Raw genomic sequence first — 20,958 nt, forward strand, 5'->3', positions numbered from 1 at the left:
AGCATAAGCAGCAAAGCAAGCAAGTTTCTAAGTTGCCGTATCAAGTTTGAGGCAGTCGAAGAGGCCTGCGCACATACTATCTATATAGGCAATTTATGGCATTCTATAGCATACTTATTACAACCTGTTTTGAAGCAGAGGAGAACACTGAAGTTTCTTACAAAAATTGAAAGTTTTGATTTAATAAAGTATGTATTAGAATTCATATTTATCATATTTATGATATTCAGAAAACAACTTACAAAAAAATTCCAGATGAATTTGAAAAAATTTGATTTTCAAAACTATTCAAATTTATTTTAGTTTTATAGTTTTAAATTATTAAATCTGAATTAAATTGTAACTAAGTTGTAAGTTACATTTAGTTCCATGTTGCTCAGAGTTTAAGAGAGACTCAAAAGAGTTTGCATCGAACTATCGATAATTATTGAAAGTGTGCCCAGATGAATACTAGGGTTGCCTGATGAATATCCAACAAATTTAAATGTAAAGATAACGCATGACACTATTTTTGTTGATTATACTAAATATATTATTTGTCAAGAAAAGTTTATCATTGCATTATAGTAAACTTCTTCATATATGTTCAACGTTTAAGTATTAAAAAAAATTGAAAAATATATCCGATTAGTGAATTTCAGTATCAAAATATGAATAAATTACAAGAAATACAATTGGTAAAATTGGATGAGCAGAAAAGTTCTGCTTAAGTAAGCAGTTTTTTATTCATCCTCAAACTATTTTTAACAGCAATATTTTCGAGAGAATATTAATTATTTGCAAAAGAACACTATTAACTAAAATTATTTTAGATTATGGAACAATTTTATTTTAAATTGAAACATTCAAAGTTAGACAATCTTTAATGATAAACTTGAAAATTCAAATTCTAAATCATAATATTGAATATTAGTTGAAACTGAGCAAAAACATACGAAGAAGTTGCTACCAATAGACATTTGCTTTCCTTGGCATGCCCCTTGTATTCTTAAATTATAAGATTAAGAAACACCTTAAAATAATATTTTGTAAATTAAAAAAGGTAAGCCAATCATTGAAGATAAACTAGTAATTTCAATACATATTTATCACAATATTCAATATTATTTTGAATTGTTGAGCAAACATACGAAACAGTTGCTACTAAGCTACCAAAAGCTAGTTGCTTCCCTTGGACATTCTATTCTATTCTCGATGCTCATCGCTTGTTATGGAGCATCGTCAGTAGCAGTTACTTTGGCTGTGGCGCATTTATTAAAAGTGCCCGCTTTTTGCTAGCACACTTTCTAAGGACCCTCGTGAAAGGAACAAAGTGGAGTTGTTATTTTCCATTAAACGCTGCTCAGCTTGGTTTCCTGTAGCAACAGCAACAACAACAACATCAGCGAGGAGTAGAAGAACAGCATAATTGATGCCTCCCGGGAGCTGCGATAAAAACAAATCAGCGACGCACACACACACATAGATTAGAAGAGAGAGAGAGAGGGGAGGGGGATTCAATATGGAGGGTGTCGCAAGCACATCAAGCGGACTTCAGCGCACACACACGCTGGCAGCCAACGAGCCCCCAACCCACAACCACGCCCCTAAGCACAGCTGTCTCGGTAGACACACACACACACACACACACACACACACACATACATAAACACACATGCATACTGAGCGTCGCTTAATATAATTCACACCATTAAACCGAGAGCTGCGGCATTTGCCCGGTTAGACATAAATTTTTATAGACACAAACACCCCTTTTTTGTTGTTGTTGGTGTGAAGCGATGTTGGTCGGTGGGGGGAAGGTGGTTAGTAACAATGCAACCCCCAACAAAAATATGTTAAGTGAACACACATTTTGGGCAGCGAGTCGAGCGGGGGCCAAAGCGGTCGCTTATCAGCGTTGTTTTGGCTTTTTAGACAGTTCATTTTTTTACTCATTTTTTCATTTCGGTGTGCGTTATAAATTTGTGTCGGCCCTTCACACCCTGAGAGACAGGCTAAGGTTTCAGAGCTGGCATGTTGGCGCACAACCCCTTAGCCTTTTAGCTTATCAACGCGTTATGCTAAAACACACACACACACACTAGTGCACACTCTTCACACACAACTTGAGTTTCAGTGTGTTGTTGCCCTCTCCGAATTCCCTAGATAGGCGCCAGAGGTTAGCATTGCTCTGCGGGGGAAAAAGCGAGGGAGAACTGCGACAAGGGTGCGGAGTATGCAAGAGTATGTATATGTGTGTTTGGGTGTATGTATGTGCTACTTAGACTAATGTTAACCGTGTGCATGCCTCGCTGCACAGCAACAGCAACAACAGCAGCAAGCATCAGACACATTTGTTTCTTTTGCAACTTGCTCGATAATGAGTTACCGTAGAAGTTAGCCAAGCCTATGAGCTGATTATAGAAAATATTATAAATATTTTTAATTACTTGAACGAGTGTCAAATAAAACAACGTAATTCAAAATATATTCAGCCAGTAATTTACGGTAGTTATTTACGCTAGTTTGTGAATTAATTTGTAATCTATTGTTTAATAATAGAAAATTACAAAATATAATATAATGCAGCTGCTTTCGCGCTTCAAGTTAGTATCAATAATAAATAATTTAAAAACATAATTCATTTAAAAAGATGCCTACAACAATTTGAACTATGAAATAGTTTTGTTCTAAACAAAATACGTTTCATTTGTTTCTTAATGAGTTGGCGGCATCATAAATTTTGTATTTAATGGACACGTGAAAAGCAATTTAAATGTTTATAATTGGTACAGCTAATTTAAGTACTCGAGATGGTATCCAATAAAGATCATAAACACATTTAATTTAAGAAGACGTTTAAAACATTTCAAGTAAAAAGTTAGTCTTACTTAAATGGTTTAAAACAGTTCTTTTTCTCAAAAATTCCCAAAAAAAGAACTTTTCAATATCACACAAATTATTCCCTTTAGATTAACTACAATTTAAATTCACACTTCAAATCGCATTCTCTTTAGATTCAACTCAAATTCACATTTCATGTCGCTTTGAAGCAAAATCAAATTAAGTTTTATGATATTACCACTTTTAACTTTGGGTAATTGAACGAGTTTGCTTTAAGTCGCGTCTTTAAAATTTCATTAAGAAAGTCGACACGTATTTTATTAAGTTGTCAACTTGTTGAACGAAAATTAAAGCCAGCTTTGCAAATAATTAGTTTATCATAATATGCACTAAATACTTAAGGAAGTTTACATTAATTTCATACTTTCAATCGAATTTCCAATGACAATTTGTAAACTGTTTATTCGTGTAAACTCTCTCATACAAACAGTCACATTTGTACAGGGTAAAACAACACTTTGCTGTGCAGCGATGCTTGTCCCAACGCTGGCTGGCTGCTTCAGCGAACACACCGACGAAGGAGGTGAGGAGGGGAAGACAGGTGGTAGACACGGCAAAAAGTGGGGGCCACAAATTCGCAGCATACATTGACATAGAAATGCCAAGCACAAGCAAAGAAAAAAGCAAAAAAAATCTTGCTGCCTATGCCAAAAAAAAAAACTTTCAACCTCTTTATATTGCCATAAATCCTTCAGCAAATGCCTTAGCTTTTTGGCTTTAAAGAATGATTGAAGAGAAAACCCTCTTTCCTTATTAGCAAAAATGCATTCTTCAGTCGCGTGCTTTCATTTGAGTCAGTATATCATCATCTGGCTGCTGCTTGCTGCATATTTTAAACTTGTTGAGCGTAAATTAAATTTTTAATGAATTTTTGCGCAAACTTTGGCACGTGAGACGAACTGTTGGCTGACTCTTTTGATTTAATTAAAACATTCTTTGAGCTTGAAAATGCTGCAAGCGCTTCACCTCTTTTTTTTTTTACTTTTTCGGGTGCAACAAAACTATTAAAAAGTTAACGTTGATTTTTGACAACTGCTGCAGGAGGCGCCGGATTTAAGCTACTACGGCCAAGGGCAGAGCCATAGATTTTGTAAAGGGCTATTAACTGCACATTTTTGACAGCACAGGCCGAGGTGGCACACTCTGGAGTTGTAGTCGCTTGTTAGGCCGGCTGCTTGTCCCATATATCAAAGACTAGACGGAGAGAAGGAGAGAGGGAGGAAAGAAGAGATGCAACACACTCACACAGCTGCAACGGCACTTCAGCCTTATTGATTTTCAATTAAAAATGCACAAACTGCAAGCCAATTAGCCCAGTTTCGGGTTAGGCAGACAGACAGGTCGGTAGAGTAGAGGAGGAAGGGACGTAGACAAATGTCCGCCTAAAATGCTGCAACGGAAATTGCTAACAACAACAATTACCAGCAGCAGAAGGCACACAACAACAACAACAACACAGCAGCTAATTCATTCAAGCAAATTTGTTAGCGCAACACAAGTTATTGGCAGCAACTTGAGCTTGATTTTTGTAGACAATTAATAAAGAGTATTTCGACTTCGTCTGGCATTACTTTTTAAGGCAAAGGTGTTGACGTTGCTGACGTTTTTGGTCGACGCGTTTGACTAGGAACTTCGACTGACTAGGAACTTTGGCCTCTGTTTATTAGCTGCAACATTTCGATGTTGCTGTGCTTTGGCTGCCACAAATGTTGCTAACGATACTTCTCCACTCTTTGGCTCTGGCTAGACACCGACTCCGACACCGATGTCAGTGGCCCAGACGACGCCTGTCAGCGTCTAGGCATGGAATTTCGAATGCAATTTCGCTTTAAATGCCATACAAATCTATGTTGTGAGGCAGAGAAAGAGAGAGAGAAAGAGTTGGCAAAAAGTCGTAGTAAAAGACTTTTTGCTGTGCGTGCTTGCAAAGCAACAACTCTGACAGACTGTCTGCCTCAGTCTCTCGTGTGTCTGCCTCACTCCATTTTCGTCATCATCTCTGGCAAAACTCATTTGGCCGGAAATGATATCCACTGTGTTAAAGCCTGAACGTCATGTTATTGTTGTTGCTTCTACTGCTGCTGCTGCTGTCGTGTCGTGGTGTTGCATTTGCCGCTTCGTTGCACCGTCGATTGGCAACTGCCAACTGGCAACGGGGCAAACAACTACAACTGCAACAGCCTTTGTCTTTAAGTGGCCAATGAGCATGGACAGGTAAACAAGTTGAAGCAGCAAGCAAAAGGGCAAAATGTGGCAATGACAGTGCAGCCAAGGGGCAAATGCTGTCCAAGTTCTTTGTGCAACTGTCAGTGCCTTTGCTTGTGCCTTTGAGCAGGCGGCAGCTAAAAATATACTTTTGCTATAGCATTCGAGTAACATATAAATGTTTAACCCAAATGCACAAATTAAACCACAACTTCACAATTTTATATGCGCACATTAACAGCAATCCAAGCGTCATAAAACCAAAATGTTAATGTACACAATTGCCAAAAAAAAGAGAAAGAGAGAGAGAGAGAAAAAAAGTAAGCAAGTGCCACAGCCGGCACACGCTGCGTATGCGCAATGTACGTAAAGGGCACATAAAAGCGATTAAGCGGATTGGGGCAAAAGCAAAAGCAAAAGCACCCCAAGAAAAGGAAAAACCGCTTTTAATTCTTTTTTAAGCAAACAAATAAAATTATGCAGCCGCGGCATAAACACGGCAAATAAATATAAAAGGGCCGCGTGTGTGTGTGTGTGTGTGTCTGTGTATGATGAGGGGAAGAACTCCCCGGAGTGCCTTCAAAGCGGCCATTTCACATTTCGTTGAAGGCAATGAAAGGCAACAGCAGCAGAAGTACAAATGCCAAAGACACTGCCAGCGAGAATTGTGTCTGACAAAGACAGACAAAAAGTTGAGCCTTTTCTCTCTGTTTTTTTTTTTTGGTTTTCCTGCAGCTGTCTGTTTAATGAGCTAAACGGAAGGAAGTCAGCCAGCGAGCGAGCGAAAACGTCAAAGTCGTCGACGTCGTAATACAAAATAAATAATAAAAACAGAGGCAAACACATTTTAAAGTATTTCTATTCCCCTCATCATCTATGCTCCTTCCTCATTCATTTCTTTCTTCACACTGCAAGCAACAAAATTGTATAAAGCAAAGTTGAAAATTAGCAAAGCGTCTGTCACTTTTACTTTTCTGCTTATTTTCTTGGCTTGCCAAAAAGTTGAATTTTGATTTGCTTCTTCTCTTCTTTTCTTTTTGGTTCAGACAGCAGCCAGATGTTGTATAGACAGCCAAGGAGAGGGCACGAAAGGGGGACCAAAGGCCACACTGGGGTTGGAATTGTGAACAGAAAAGCATTAAAAGATTTAATTTCTTTAAGCCAACATTATGCCAGGGCTTTTTGTGCATTTTATTACAAAGCAAATGCGAAAGTGAAGCTCAAAATCAGAATTGAATAAAGGAGGCAACAAGTCTGATGTGAATTGCAAGAGAAATACTTCCCAGCATTTATGTAATGTATGCGTATAAATGTGGCAAGTAAAAAAAGATCTACAAAAATATTAAAATAAAAAAGAGACAAAAATATTGATATCTTTAAGTCCAAAAAATTTCGTGAAAAAATCACAAGGAAGTTCTTAGAATAAAAATGAATTTCCGCTCAAGAATCGGCTATTTAAGGGCATTCAATTTAAAAGAGAAGACAATTGCCAAAATTTGATTAAAAACTGCAATTTCAAGTGATATTTTACTTTCTGCTTAAAGAATAAGTTTCATCTATTTACTATTTAAGATTAATTTAGCTAGTGAAATTTGCGTTTTATACGTTAAAGTGTCTATAAAATCTTTTATTCAAATATGATATTTTTAAATCCGATATCCATAATACCCTTCTATTATAACTTTATTTAATACTTAATACTTAATTATGCCAAATTAAGACTACTTCAATCGGGTTTAAGCTGCTTTGGCTGATAATCAGGTATATTTTAAAGTCTGTGGAATATTTCGAATGTAGTACTCCATCGATATACCAGATATGGTATATTAATTCGGTATATTTTAAGACTGTACTGTTTTGATTTCATTTAAAATGGGTAACGGGTATCTCACAGTCGAGCACACTCAACTACTGTAGCTTTCTTACTTGTTCATATTTCAATTAATGATTTTATAACGACTTTAAGTAATAAAAATCGTTTCTTACACCTTCTCCCCACACTATTTATATGCAAATTCCTGCTCTTGTTCTCCAATTCGTTGAACCACAAAAAAACCAAAAACCAAAGCATTTATCGCTAAGCTGTTGTCTCTGTTGTCTAATGTAAAACACGCGCTAAATATACCACATTATTGCAAGCAAAGCTGAGAAAGCATTTCCCACAACAAGCAGCAAACAGGTAATAAAACACCGCCGTTTAGATATTTGGCCAAGATTTTCAATAAAAAGCACTGCGTTCGCAGCAGGGCTCAAACGAAATCTTTTGCCATAAGCCCAAGACAATCTAATTTTATAGCGAACGAACGAACGCCGCTGCTGCTGCTTAGACCCCAAGTCTGATTTTGCCATTTGGCAGGCATTTGAAATGTGGACACACAGAGAGCAGGGCTCAAATAAATTGCCGACAGTCCAAATTGCAAGAGGGTGGGAGGGAGAGAGAGAGAGGAGGGGAAGCGCGACCGTGTAATGCGCTCAATCAAAAGTCAAATGTCTAAAAATATTATGAAAAGCCTTTTTTGCCTTGCCGCGGCCAAGGCAGCCAACCATTTCCCTAGGGGTAAAACGTTGCTTTTTCGGGTTTCGGTTTTGTTTTGCCTGCTGCACAGAAAGAGAAAGAGAGAATGAGGGAGAGAGAGAGACGCCTGCTTAGCATTCATTTATGCCGAGACGGACTCTTTTTTGCCCGCTTATCGTGTTGCCTACTACAACACACACACACAGCAATCGGTTTCGATTTCTTTTCATTTATACACTTTCCTGTTTTGCCCTGGCAACTTGTGTCTTCCTCATTCCCCTCCACTGCGGTAATCTTCTTATACGTATATATACATTTTTTTCTTTCTATTATTGGCTCCATTTACTTTTCTGCCTCTGCTGCTGTTTGTTTATGCTTCATTTTGATTTTCTCAGCTTAAATCGTATTTGTTGTTTCTATTTTCGTTAGTTATCTGAACGGTCAGCCTAGGAGGAGGAAAACTCCTCTCAACCAACTGGATTTTCGTTTACATTGCGAACAGCAACCGCAGTTCTCTTTCTCTCTGAGCAGCTTACAAGGACTCTGGCGTAACAGGATCCATTTTAGTTTCTCGTTTACCCTTTTTTTTTAGCTGTTGTTTGTTTTGTTAGTTGAGTCGTCGCCTGGAAGTTTATTTGTGTTTTGGTTTATACAACTTCCTTCTGCCGCTGCCTTTTTTTTTTTTTTTTTTTTTACTCGTACTCGTGTGTGTGCTCTAAGTTCATGTCTAAATTTATGTGGCCGCAATTTATTTAAATTTATGTGGCTTTTGTCAAATTGATTTCAATGCTAAGAAGGGTTGACAGGGCTAAATGTGAGGGACGACCGTTGGTTTTATACAATACTGATTGAGTTAGCTTAGCGAATCATATATAAGAGAAATGTGTTGCGGATAATCGGGAAATGCAAAATAATGAGCCAGCCAAACATAATAAATTGCAGGGCACGCCCCTCAAAGAAAAAGGGAAATAGAACCGAAATTAGAATAATATATTTCCCAAACAACTTAATCAATAAATATGCAATTAATGTAAATTTCTAAGACTAGTGTCGAATTAATCAAATATTCGTAGTAATATTGATCAATAATGTGGCATAAATATCCAACCCCAAAATAAGCCTCTTGCTCTAGTTTCGAACTAATAAACTTGTAGTACCGACAATAAAATCAGCTTAACAAACCATAATTTCCGCATTGCCACAACAAAAAGGTCAACAAATAAATAAAGAGCCAGAAAAAAACCAATCAATGTAAATGCAGCGCTCTCTTTTATGTTAATCATTAATGCTAATGTTGAGTCAAAGACAAGACAAGACAAGAGGAGCTGTCATTGTCAGCCACTTGATATTGATGAAGCATGCCAAAAACAAATCATTAGTTGTGCCTTTTATGACAGCCCAAAGAGGCTAAAACACACACACCCACACACTAGCACTCACACACACATGTTTGCTAACAAAGACGAATGAGCAGCGAGAGCCCCACACATAAAGTTGTCTAGGTTGTTCTGTATTTTTTGGCGGGGGTTGATTTCCTTATAGCCCATGGGCGTAAAAAAGGTTTCATATCAAAATGGCAATAAATAACAAACAATGCTGTCTGCAATTTTCCACTTTATAAAAGAAAAAGCCATAAACAAAAGCAGCAGAGAGTTGGGCAAGCGGGTGGACTGAAACGAGCCTGAAAATTATCATCTTGTTGCTGCTGCTCTGCGGTGTGGTGTTTTGTTGTATATATTTTTACTGTATCCACATAAATACGAAGCGATAGAGGGAAGCGACCGGAAATGACTGGCAGAAAGAACGAACGAACGATTGAGTGAGTGAGATAGAGAGGGAGAGGGAGCAGGGGAAGCCGCCGAACTTGTAGCATATTTTTGTGCCTTGCAATTAATTAATCTCCAAGGTAATAACAAAGGCAGCAAGCAAGCAAAAACAAAACAACAGCAGCAGCGACCTCGACAATTGTTTTGCGCTTTATGTTTTATTGTTTTGCGCGCTTTTTGTATTGCATACTTTTTAGGGCTCGACATTTCGTTGGCGTCCGCTGTTTTTCTGGCAATGAAACCAGCAAAATGAAAATAATAAACAAGCAAATGCCTGCAACTCTTTGATGGGCGCAAAGCAATATACTCCTATACCCTGTAAACTGAATAAATGAAGGCGGCAGACAACACACATTACTAGTTAAATGTTGAATAAAATTTACTTGCTAAAAATACTAGTTTTTGTATTTATATTACTTTGAAATATCATTTACTTCATTTATTAGTTAATCTAAAATTTATAAATTTATAAAACGCAAAGTTTATAGTAATAAGAGAATATTTTTGTCAATTTTGTAGTTCAAATATTTTCAGTTAAATAAAAATGAACTGACTGACAGACAATGGAAAAAACTAATTCCATACTAATATTTGTATTGCTCAATTTTAAGGTTAATCTATTCTATATTGAAAAATATGAACCGATGGAATTATATATTAAAATTGAAATTGTTGAAGGGCACAAAGCTAATTACTCCATACGAAAAATAAGTTAAAATATTATGCTTGGAATTGAAATGAAATGATCGATATATGTACATATGGAAAGAACAATTTTATCCATTAATTTTAAAGATTAAGAGAAATGAACTGACTGAAATATATGGAATGTAGAAAAGATCAACGATAATTGATAAGAGAGAACATTCATTTTAAAAATTAAATAATCTATTTCATTGAATACAAATGAACTGATCAACATATACATAAAAATTAATACAATTTTACAATTGAAAAAGAAATATAATAAACTTGTATTGCAGCGTATATTCAGTTCAAGCACAGTTTTCTTATTTGTTTCTTCTTTGAATTGTTGTTTTAATTTATGAAAATGTTGACAAGGTAAGAGCTCTGGCGATATAAGACTGCTTGACATTAAGGAGTGAATGTCTGTTGACACCGTTTTGACTCTTGTTAGCGGCGAAAAGCTTGCCAAATATTGCAGCATATTTTTGGCAATAAATTTTTTGTGCTGTCCTAAAACCACATGCGTTTTACATTATTCAAACCAATATAAAATGCAACAGAGAATTAGCATTTAATGTGAGTGTGTGTGTTGAGCTAATTGAGTAGCAAATTGGAAACGACATACTAAATTATGCACTCGCAACAAATAAACAACAACCGAAAACGTGTGCAAATGTTAATTTGAAATCTATAAAATTTGTTTAGGGAAGGAGTGGGGGAAGGCAATGCAGAATTTACTATATTGCAATTCGATTTTAATGAGCGGCAATCGCATAAACAAACAACAAAACAACTCACATTCAGGCCATTCAATAAAACACATTTAATTTTTTAAGCAGAAAAGTGAAAATCAATGGCCATGAGCTGCTGAAGAGCAGACTTTTTCCCCTCAATAGCTGACCTGCCTTTTATGTTCCTTTTTTATATATTATTTTTGCTGTTTTTTTTTGCGTTTTCAATTCTTTTGTTGTTGTTGTTTTTTGCCCGTTTTTCAAGTGCGGTTTGTGCCCGCAAAATAACTCAGCTCGTTAACTGCACAAATAACATGTCAGCACTTTTGCAATGGAGCTTCAAACAGGGCCGAGAATGCGCCACAAATTTGCGGCAGTCGGAAAGGAGCAGAGAATATGTGTGTGAGTGTGTGTGTGTGTGTGCCACTCGGTCTGTTCCATCATTATTCAAGTGTCCTTAACGTTCACAGAAATAAAATGAAAGCACATGCACCAAAAATTGTGAAACCGGGAGCGAGCGAGCGAGCAGCAAGAGCAGCGTCGCCTCTTCAAATAAAACACAGCCGGAGGAGTTTTGGGTTTAATGCCTGACCAGAAGTATTAATCACATGCACACACACACACATACACAACACACACGAACACACTCATACATTGGCTATTGAAACCCTCGCAGCAGTCTGAAAAGTTTTTTTCTTTTTTTTTTTTGTGCTGCCCCTATCGGTGTGCCCTCGAGTATGAACAGAGAGAGAGAGGGGGGGAACGAGAGAATAAAAAGTGGGAGAGAAAACCAATAACTAAAACATCCACAGTTTGTTTCCCTAGTACAAGCCCCAAAATTAGTGAATGAAAAGCCAAAGAGCAGTCGATAAGAGTTGATGCTGGTTGCGGTTTTTGGTTAGCACATAAAATGAAATAAAATAAAATATATCATGTATGGGGATAAAGAGAAAAGCGTCTAATGATGAGCTAAGGGGATACTCAGTAAAGTAGAATTTAAGTTGAATAGAATGATATATAAAGGCGCTTGCATTAAAGTTATTAAAAAATACCCTAAATCGAATTACGATTCCTCCTTTAAATATGCTTTCAATAAAAGCACTTGCCAGTATTTTAAAATACCACAATACTAAAAGAAAAACAACATACAATCAAATTACTTTCCTTTTTGGAGTAGGCGACGAATTCCGGTTATTCAATTAAGTACAATTATTTGCAATATTCAACACTTGTTTTTAGCTAAATTATTCTAGGAAAATAATAAGGGAAACAAACTAAATGGATAACCAATTTGAGTACAATTATTTTAATAATTACAAAAACAATATGAATTCAATAAAATTCATAATTTTATATTTAAGTATTTATGCTGCATGCATTCTACATTTAAATAAAACTATTTTCGGAAAAGCTAAAGAAAAATTACTGCCTGAATATTCAATTTAAAATTTATTATCATTAATAAATCTCTTACTATTCATTCCCAACAATTTTCTCTTTAAACTTTAGTAAGTTTTTGATTTCTAGAGTATTTTTATGTGAGATGCCCAACAGTTGGCTGTTGCTTTAGTGGCTGCGCCTCAGGCCGCATAAAGTAAATAAAATAAACAAAAATATAAATGTTTATATATAGCAATAAAAAAAAAATGTTTGCACAAAAAGTGAAAGCATTAATAAAATAACCAACAGCAGTTTGCTATGCTATAGTTTTTCTCCCATTTTTTTTTTCTACTTCTAGCTGTTGCCACATTCTTTTTTTTGTGTGTTTTTTTGCTGTCTTCAATTCTTTTTCTATTGCATGCAAGCGCCTCGAAAATTGCGGTTAGTTTTGTTCGGCTTCTTTTGCAAATGTTTGCTGGTGTTTGCTCTGTATGTGTGTGTGTGTGTGTGTGAATTTTTTTGTAACTGCGTTGCGGTCTCTGGCTACAGTTGACTGTGCCAGGCAAGAGGCAAAAGGAGAGGAAAGAGCCTTCTCTCCACGTTCCCAGGCCAAACGAACCGATTCCAACCCAACGTAGTACACCACAATGGCAAAACAAAAGCTGCAAAGCTGTTACCCATTTTCAAACCAAAAACCAACGTTTCCACTTCCTCTTTTTTCCCTCCCTCCCTCTCTCTCACTCCCTCTTCTTCCACAAACTATAAAGCTAGACCCAACCCAACAAGCTGTGCGCTGTCTGTGCCTCAGTATGCGTCTGCTTGCGTTTGAATCTGTGTGTGTGTGTGTGTCTGCTTGCCGCCATTTGGTTCATTGATTTTGGTGTGGAAATGAACTTTGCTAGTTTTTTGGGTTTTTGCGGCGTCGTCAGCGCTTCTAGTTACAAAATTTTCCTTTTTCTCGGTTTGGTTTTGTTTTTTTTTTCTTTCACTTGCCCCTAGATTTTCGGCACTTTGTAAGCATTATTTGTTTTTCGCGTTTATTTATGTAGCGGTCTGTTTTGTTTATCATGCAATTTTTATTTCTCCAACTGGTATTCAGGGCTGTGCCAAAGGAAATTGCAGTCAAGGTGCTAACAATAAAAACTGTTTTGTGTATTAATGAAATTAGATTTTTTTAAAGCAATGTTATCAACAATATTTCACTAGCAATAAATTCATTTTAGTTTCTAACTTTTCTACTGACAATTTACATTACATAATCCTGATAAACGACAGCCATAGATCAAAAATGATAATACTAACAATTTCATTTATATTTCTTTCAATCAAACTAACATGTGATAGATCTTTCCATTTAGAACTGACAACATAACTTTCATATTTCATTTTCAGCAATGACTAAAACAAGATTTTTCCCTCAAATATTTGCCAAACGAAGGACTGAAGGGTAAACTAGGCGTTGGGTCAGAACGCGCATATTCAAATATCACGTATACGTCAAAACATCATGCACCCCCAAATTCCACACATGCATATAATTTATATGCAACTTCTTTTTATTTAAATAACAAATTTTTGCCAAATAGCATGAACAATGAAACCCATATGCAAAATAGATATGCTAACCCAGCAAAAATCCCCATCATAAACACACAAATGCCCAAAAATTTCAACATTTATGCATATAACATTTTCATAAAATAATAAAGGTGAAGAGTTTACACACACACACACATACATACTGTATTTAACCAACGATAAATGCAGCAACGGAGCTGTATATATAGTTATGCAAATGTCAACCAAAAGAGACAAGGCTAAAATTTAGCCAGCAAAATATGATAAAAAATATGCTACTGATTTTGATTTCACTGCAACGCTGAAAGTGTTTGCTTAGTGGGTTAAATGACCGGCATTGCCCGCGGCACACTGAGGTGTCATAAGCCCAGCTGCATCTTATTTAGTCCCTGACTCGAGGGTCAAACACGAACATGGCAAGACTTAAAGCGAAGGTTGCAACAACTCAAATGCAACACAGCTGCTGCCACCGGGAGTTAAAAAACAACATGCTGAGTGGGTGCTATATACAAAGTTGTTACTCTGTTGTTGTTGTTGTTTCTTTATGCATAATAGACAATGTGCACACAGCCCAAGCCCAAGCCCAACACTCGTGCGGTCTTCTAAAGGCTGAATTTTATGTAGAAAACGCGAATATCTCCATATACAAGCTCATGCTCCGAGCATTACTCTATAAGCAGCTGAGTATATGAGTTTTTGGAGGGAATAATATAACTGCTGATTGCTTCGATTGAAAAATTATAAAAAATAAGCTGAAAGCCTTTGCAGAGAGTACTTCAGTAATGTGTTAGTGTTAGCATTAATTAAATCTAACCTTTTGAAATAAATTAATTATCAAAGAGAATTAAAAAGACTTAAGTGCCCTTTAGTTATGACAACGGACAGGTTGGATTTAGATAAATGGTAGTTTCCATTAATAAAATATTTTATTAAATTTGCTTCTCTAGATTACTTAAGTTTAGTAATTTTTCGAATTAGCTTAAGTCCTCGCTATAGCTTTTACCATGAGTTAAGCGTTAATTTGCTTTAACTAATTAAGAAATTATTGCACTTCACTTTGCAACTACTCATTTACAGATTATTATCATTCTTCAGAATGTGAAAATTATATAAATGCACCTCATATCAGAAATTATTTAAAGTTTATTATCAATTTTGATTTAAGTAAATGTGTCTCCATTCAAGATTAATTATAGTACTTTATTAAACCCTAGTGCTTTTCAAATTATTAATACAAATATTAAGCTCGCTCATACATTTAACATTATAAAAATTACTGTATCGAGTCTTGAAGCTGTTCAAAATATTCAGACAATTATTTAGCTATGTTAACTTCAGTGTTCTCGAATTTATTCTATCTATTAATCTATACTCTTTTCTTTATTTTATTCAACCCAATCTAATATCTTAGCGTATTTACGAGCCAACTAGGCTTCACATAACCTTTTCACCGACTTTTGCACTCACTTCCTGCCCACAGGCACTCATATACACACATACATGCATTCAAAAAAACACACATACACACACACACACACTAGACAACACTTGTCTCATACATATGCAAGTCTCACTCATTCGCTACGACGACGTCGACGTCGCTTGTAGTGATGTTTGTTCGCTTACGTGTCCGAGAGCCTGCCTTTTGCTACTTTCTCCCCCACCTCTGTGCGCTTTCTCCTCTGCGTAGCCACTTTAATAAATGAAAAACCATCCACAGCTTTTGTTAACTTCCATGCATTTGTTCATATATATATCTATGTATGCGTGTTGTGTCTGTGTTGTTTCTGCTTATTTGCAAAAGGCGCTTTTTGTCGCTCAGTTTTCACTTTCGCTGCAAACGGCAAATTTACGTAATTATTATGGAAAGTCGCTTGCCTTCGACGATTATATGAAATTTAACCAGCTTATCTATTCTACTGATTTCTCTACTTTATTTCTCTGTAGCAACTAATTGGACTGATGCCTCGACACATGCAAATCCCTCGTTTCTCACTGATTTCGATTACCCAACGAACTGAACTGGGCACCTGACTCTTTTAAGGCTAATTGCATTACGACACGCGCTTTAAAGTCAATGAACGGTGCCAACACAGCTGCAGCAAGAAACACGCAAATGTCACAACAAAACTGCAACTGCACAATAAACATAAAATGTCAAATGGATATGTTGTTGTGTGCACACTTCAGAAATTTTTATCATACAATAATAAAAATAAACGTCAACTGTCATTTTAAGCATAAAAATAGTTCAGAGGTGCAGCTCACTGCAAGAAATGTGAATTAAAAACGCAAATGCAAATTAAAATAAAATGCTAATAAATAAGGGCGCGACCACGCAACAAGTCAAGTTTTGTATAATCTGCTTTAACTGTGAATTCAAATGCGTCATCAGCTTTGGAATTTATTTTTAGCTATTTTCTTAATGATATCAATTGGATAAATAAATTTTTTTACTTTCGTTTGCTTTTTCCATTGTTGAAAATTTTGGAATAAATAAGAAGTAGGAAAATACATTTGGATGAATTAAAACTTTTCTTAAAAAGTCACTCTTGATTGCTTAAAATACTTGGCCACATTTTTATGTTTAATTATATTGTTTACAGACACAAACTTTTCTCCCGAAATCACATTATTTTGCTGCCTAAATTCTTAGAACTATTTTGCTTTCAGTGTAATTCTGTTAGGAGCCAAGAACTGTCAAGGCGGCGCCTAGACCAAACGCCCAAAAATATTAGCATGTGTGAAAGGCGGGTCACAATCGAGGCTAAGTGTTGGTTGAGAAAACGAGCAAAAGACGTTCTTAGTCATAAAGTCAAAGGGCTCTTTTAGTGGGCAACAAATCAAAGTGAAACATGAAAACAATATGTCAAATGGATATTATACATTAAATTAGTTAAGACTCTCTCCCCCTCTCTCTCTCTCTCTCTCTCTTTGGTACTAAAATGCACATGTATAATAAAGTTAAATGCCAGATGTGTATCTACTTCTATTTCGCTTTATGTGTGCGTGTTTGCTTTTTCACTTCCTTTTCTCTACCTTCTGCTTAAGACGTTGTTACAACATCGCCCAGCAGCAATTTGTCACGTGAATTTCAGTTGGTTGTTGTTGTTCTTGTTGTTGTCAAGGTGTTGTACTCTATTGTTGTTGTGACATTTTCGTTTGCAAACAAATTACAACTGCTCAGAGTCACATACGAAATTGTGTTGCACGCTTTCAGGCGTCGTTTTTTTTTGTTTGTTTTTTTTTTTTGTCCCTTGTTTTCTTTGTCTCTTTTCTAGAATTGGTTTGTTTCTTGTTTTTCTTGACGTGTTTGCTCTTGGCAGACACATTACATGACAGAGTTACAAACTGACTCTAGACACAGCATTTGTGCTCGAAATAAATGTGCAGCAAAATGAACTCAATCAACGAGAGTTCACAGACAATCAACAAGTGTGCTTGGACACAAGCTTCATATTTAATTTGTAATTAATGCTGATTTATGCACACTTAATACCCAGTAAAACCTATGAAACTGATGAGCGGAAAGTCTGATAAGCTAGACGCGTGTTGAATCATCGCCAATACTCGTATTGATAAATGCGATAACTATTTATTATGCTGCGCGCTTTGTAGTCCATCATTTTTAAACTGCCCTCAATTAATAATAACACTTTAAATTATTATGTTCAAATTGATGACTAATTAAAAGACAATATTTTATACTTGAAATTAAATATTTAGCAATGACTTTGCATGGTTGAGGAGAGGTTAAATTAATTGAGTCATTTGTTAAAGCAGATTGCATGAGATTTTTCGATCAAATAACTTTGCATTAATGAATTAATGAAAGACTGTCAAACTGTTTAGTTGCACTACTATTATGATAATTATTTTAAGTAATAAAGAAATGGTGATATAGAATAGTTATATTGTAGTATTAATTAAAAGAAAATGGAAAGTAAAATACATATATATATTTAATGTAATAGTTGATTCTTGTCTGAATTATTGAAAAAATTTAACTATAGTTGATTGATGGTGAAATTATTGTATTTAAAATAAATTGTAAATTCGAAGTTATTTTTTTTATAATTTTGAGCTGTAATTATATGTTTTAACTGTATCTTAGTATAGTATAGAATTTAATTCATACTTACAATAATAATAAATAAATATAATAAAGAATGTTTTGTAATGAATGAATTATAAATTCCAAGAGTATTTGACAGTATTTTAATATACTACTTTTTGAGCTGAAATTATTTGTCTTAACTCTATTTTGGTGTACTACTAATCGAAACAAATAATTTAAAAAAAGCTTCTTTGTAAAGCTACAATAAAAACGGGGAAAATTAACAAATTCATATATGTAGTACATAAATATACTAAATTGCAACTGACATAGCTCTTCACAAATAAATATAATTTTGTTCCAGAAAAGTAATGCCATAAAGTAAGGAATAAATTAAAAAAGAATTGGAATAATATTACTATGTAAAAGTAGAAAAATATACTACTGCATTCATTTTTCCCAAATAATAAGCATCTTTGTGAAAATTGTCTATCAGAAAAGTAACGCCATTAATCGCAAATAAAGTTAAAACAGAATTGGAATAATATTACTGCGTAAAACTTAATGATATCGTGTCAGCAATTGAATGTAGTTTACAACAGTTCATGAAAGTGCTGCTCACGCCAAGTCAATACATATTGATGAGCTCTAGGGCTAATAATAGAAGTGCAAAGTTACTTGAACTGTTGTCTGACTCATTCACATCATGCCTCGCTGATGTGAGGGAAATGAGGGATTTAATGCACCCCTGAGTGCACAGCACATCAAATGCATTCATGTGCAATTGCAAAACCAACTCTTGCAACTCCCCTGATGATATACTCTATACGATATATATACATTATATACATACATACTTATATACATATATTTATTTTAATGCATTTTCACTGTATGACCATTAAAGGGGTAAACTGAAGTTTGTTGTGCTGCTTGTTGATTTTAGTTAATGAAATACGTTTGTCTTTTTGTGAAGTGCAGACATGCAATGTATGGAATGAAATGGAAAAACAAAACAGTAAAAAAATATGAGGATTAAAGTGGTAATTAGTCAAGTATTTATTTGTGGCATGCGTGATGATGATTTTTTTGGGAGTGTGTGTGTGTGTTGTAGTTGTTGTTGTTTTGGTAAGGCTGTGGGCGTGGCACACACTCACCTATCCCTCAGGCAAATTTTGTACTCTTGCTGTGAGTCGTGATCACTGTTGCAGCTATCATTAAAATTAACCGACGCTTGTCGCTCACGCTCCTGCTGCTGTTGCATATTGATCAGCTGCTTGTGAAACAATTCCTGTTGCGTTTGCAGCAGCTCCTGATGATGATCTTGCAGCGCTGCCAAATGTGATAACTGCTGTTGATATGCCTGCTGCTGTTGACTTTGCTGTTGTTGCTGCTGTTGCACCACTGGCGAAACTGGTCGCAATGGACGCTGATAGGGATGATGATAGTGTTGCGGCCTGGTCGCAACTCCTGTTGTTGTTGTTGTTGTTCCACCACCATTGCCACCATTACTCGTTGCTTTGCCCGTCGCCAGTGTATGCATATTGTTGCTGCTACGCCGATGACTCAAGAGTGTTAGACAACTTTTAGTGTCGACATCCGCCAGCCCAAATTCCAATTCAGCCTGTGCTTGCTGTTCGTAGGCGTGTTGAGCTTGCTGCAAACGTTCGCGTTCATTTCGCGGTGAATTTGCCAATTGTTCGGCGGGCGGTTCAATTTCCACAGCGGAATAATCATAATCGAGCTGATGATGTCGCTGCCCATGATGCAGATGATGATGCTGATGCGCTGGATGATGTGCATTATTTGTTGGCTTATTGCCATTGGCGCTGGCCGCCACGGCGCCTGTGCCCGGCGTCGCTTTGGCTATTTTACCGGCAAGCGCGTCCAGAGAGCTCAGCATCGTTCAACTTGCAATGTCTCTCTTTCTCTCTCTCTGTCTTTCGCCAGTTAGCTGTCTCTTCTTTCTTTACACCCACCGAAAGTTGTTCGCGCCTTTCTCGCTGTTTTTTTTTTTGCTTTGTTGTCTCTCCCTCTCACTGTTTGTACACACACTTTTTGCTAGGCTTTTGCTTTATTTATTGCTTATTTGCCTGAGGGATAAAGTTGGGAGGCAAAGAGAGATTGCAAATTGGATTAGTACAAAAAAAAAGTACGACGACAGCATGAAATTATTAGTATAGATGATGACCTTGACAATCACACAGACAAACACACTCTCATACACACACAACCCCTTCTGAAAATGAACTAAAAATTGAGAAAAAGAAAAGTTTGCTCACTCGCTCACTCTCAATCGCTTTCTCTGTCTAGTGCAGTGGCATTGTCTTTGTGCTTTCGCCTCTCTCTCTTTTATGTGTCATGTGCACTGACATTTGCGTTTATCATTGTCCTTTAACTCGCCTACGTGTGTAGTCCACCCTTTTTGAAAAGTGTGTGCCGAGTGTATAAGAGTGTGTGTGCATTGCATTTGTGTTTATTTTGTAGCTTAGGTCAGCTACATTTCACTTAAGCTGCTGCTAGAGAACTCGAGCTACAAAATGCCAACGCACAAACATAAAACGAACACACACACACACACACAGAACATCGTACATTCACTTACACACACACACACACACACACACACACACGTGCCTAGAGTGTGTGGTTGTAAAATGCAAACACTTGAGCCATAGAAAGCAACACTGAATGCCAACAGCAGCAGCAGCAGCAGCAGCAATGGCATTTGAGAGCCAAGTATGTGGACTCTGTCTGTTTCTGTGTGTGTGTCCCTTGAGGCCAACTGAAACTCTCTTTCTTCCGTCTCTCTCTCTCTCTCTCTTTGTCTATCAATGTAGCTCACTTTTATGGTCAGCATTTTGCGAGATTTTTGAATGATGCTGCTGTTGCTGCCGTGCTGTCGATGGCCTCGCTCTCAGTACATCAGGCATTGCACACAAATGAAGCAGCCAAATGAAATGATTTTTCATGGCAAACATGCGAAACAAGAAGCCTGAATGATAAACAGATTTTGATTACATGAAGAAAGCCCAATTGATTCCTGATACGGGTGCGAAATGCAGCAAATGCCTCTGCCCAAACAAAAAAGATCAA

General features: G+C 36.3%; 2 protein-coding genes across 2 annotated transcripts in view; both read right to left on the bottom strand.

Moving 5' to 3' along the window:
* Positions 1–19,855, bottom strand: part of LOC133834981 (CUGBP Elav-like family member 2) — a 96,108-nt gene extending 76,253 nt beyond the window's left edge. Inside the window, exon 1 of the mRNA XM_062264798.1 lies at positions 19,020–19,855. Within this exon, the coding sequence (XP_062120782.1) occupies positions 19,020–19,765 (746 nt within the window). The 5' untranslated portion in view covers positions 19,766–19,855. The remainder of the gene's footprint in view (positions 1–19,019) is intronic.
* An 11-nt stretch (positions 19,856–19,866) lies between these two features.
* Positions 19,867–20,958, bottom strand: part of LOC133834987 (uncharacterized) — a 76,708-nt gene continuing 75,616 nt past the window's right edge. Inside the window, exon 3 of the mRNA XM_062264813.1 lies at positions 19,867–19,955. The gene's annotated coding sequence lies outside the window, so the exon portion shown is untranslated. The remainder of the gene's footprint in view (positions 19,956–20,958) is intronic.

Source organism: Drosophila sulfurigaster, chromosome 2L (genome assembly GCF_023558435.1).
Source record: "Drosophila sulfurigaster albostrigata strain 15112-1811.04 chromosome 2L, ASM2355843v2, whole genome shotgun sequence".
NCBI lineage: Eukaryota > Metazoa > Arthropoda > Insecta > Diptera > Drosophilidae > Drosophila > Drosophila sulfurigaster.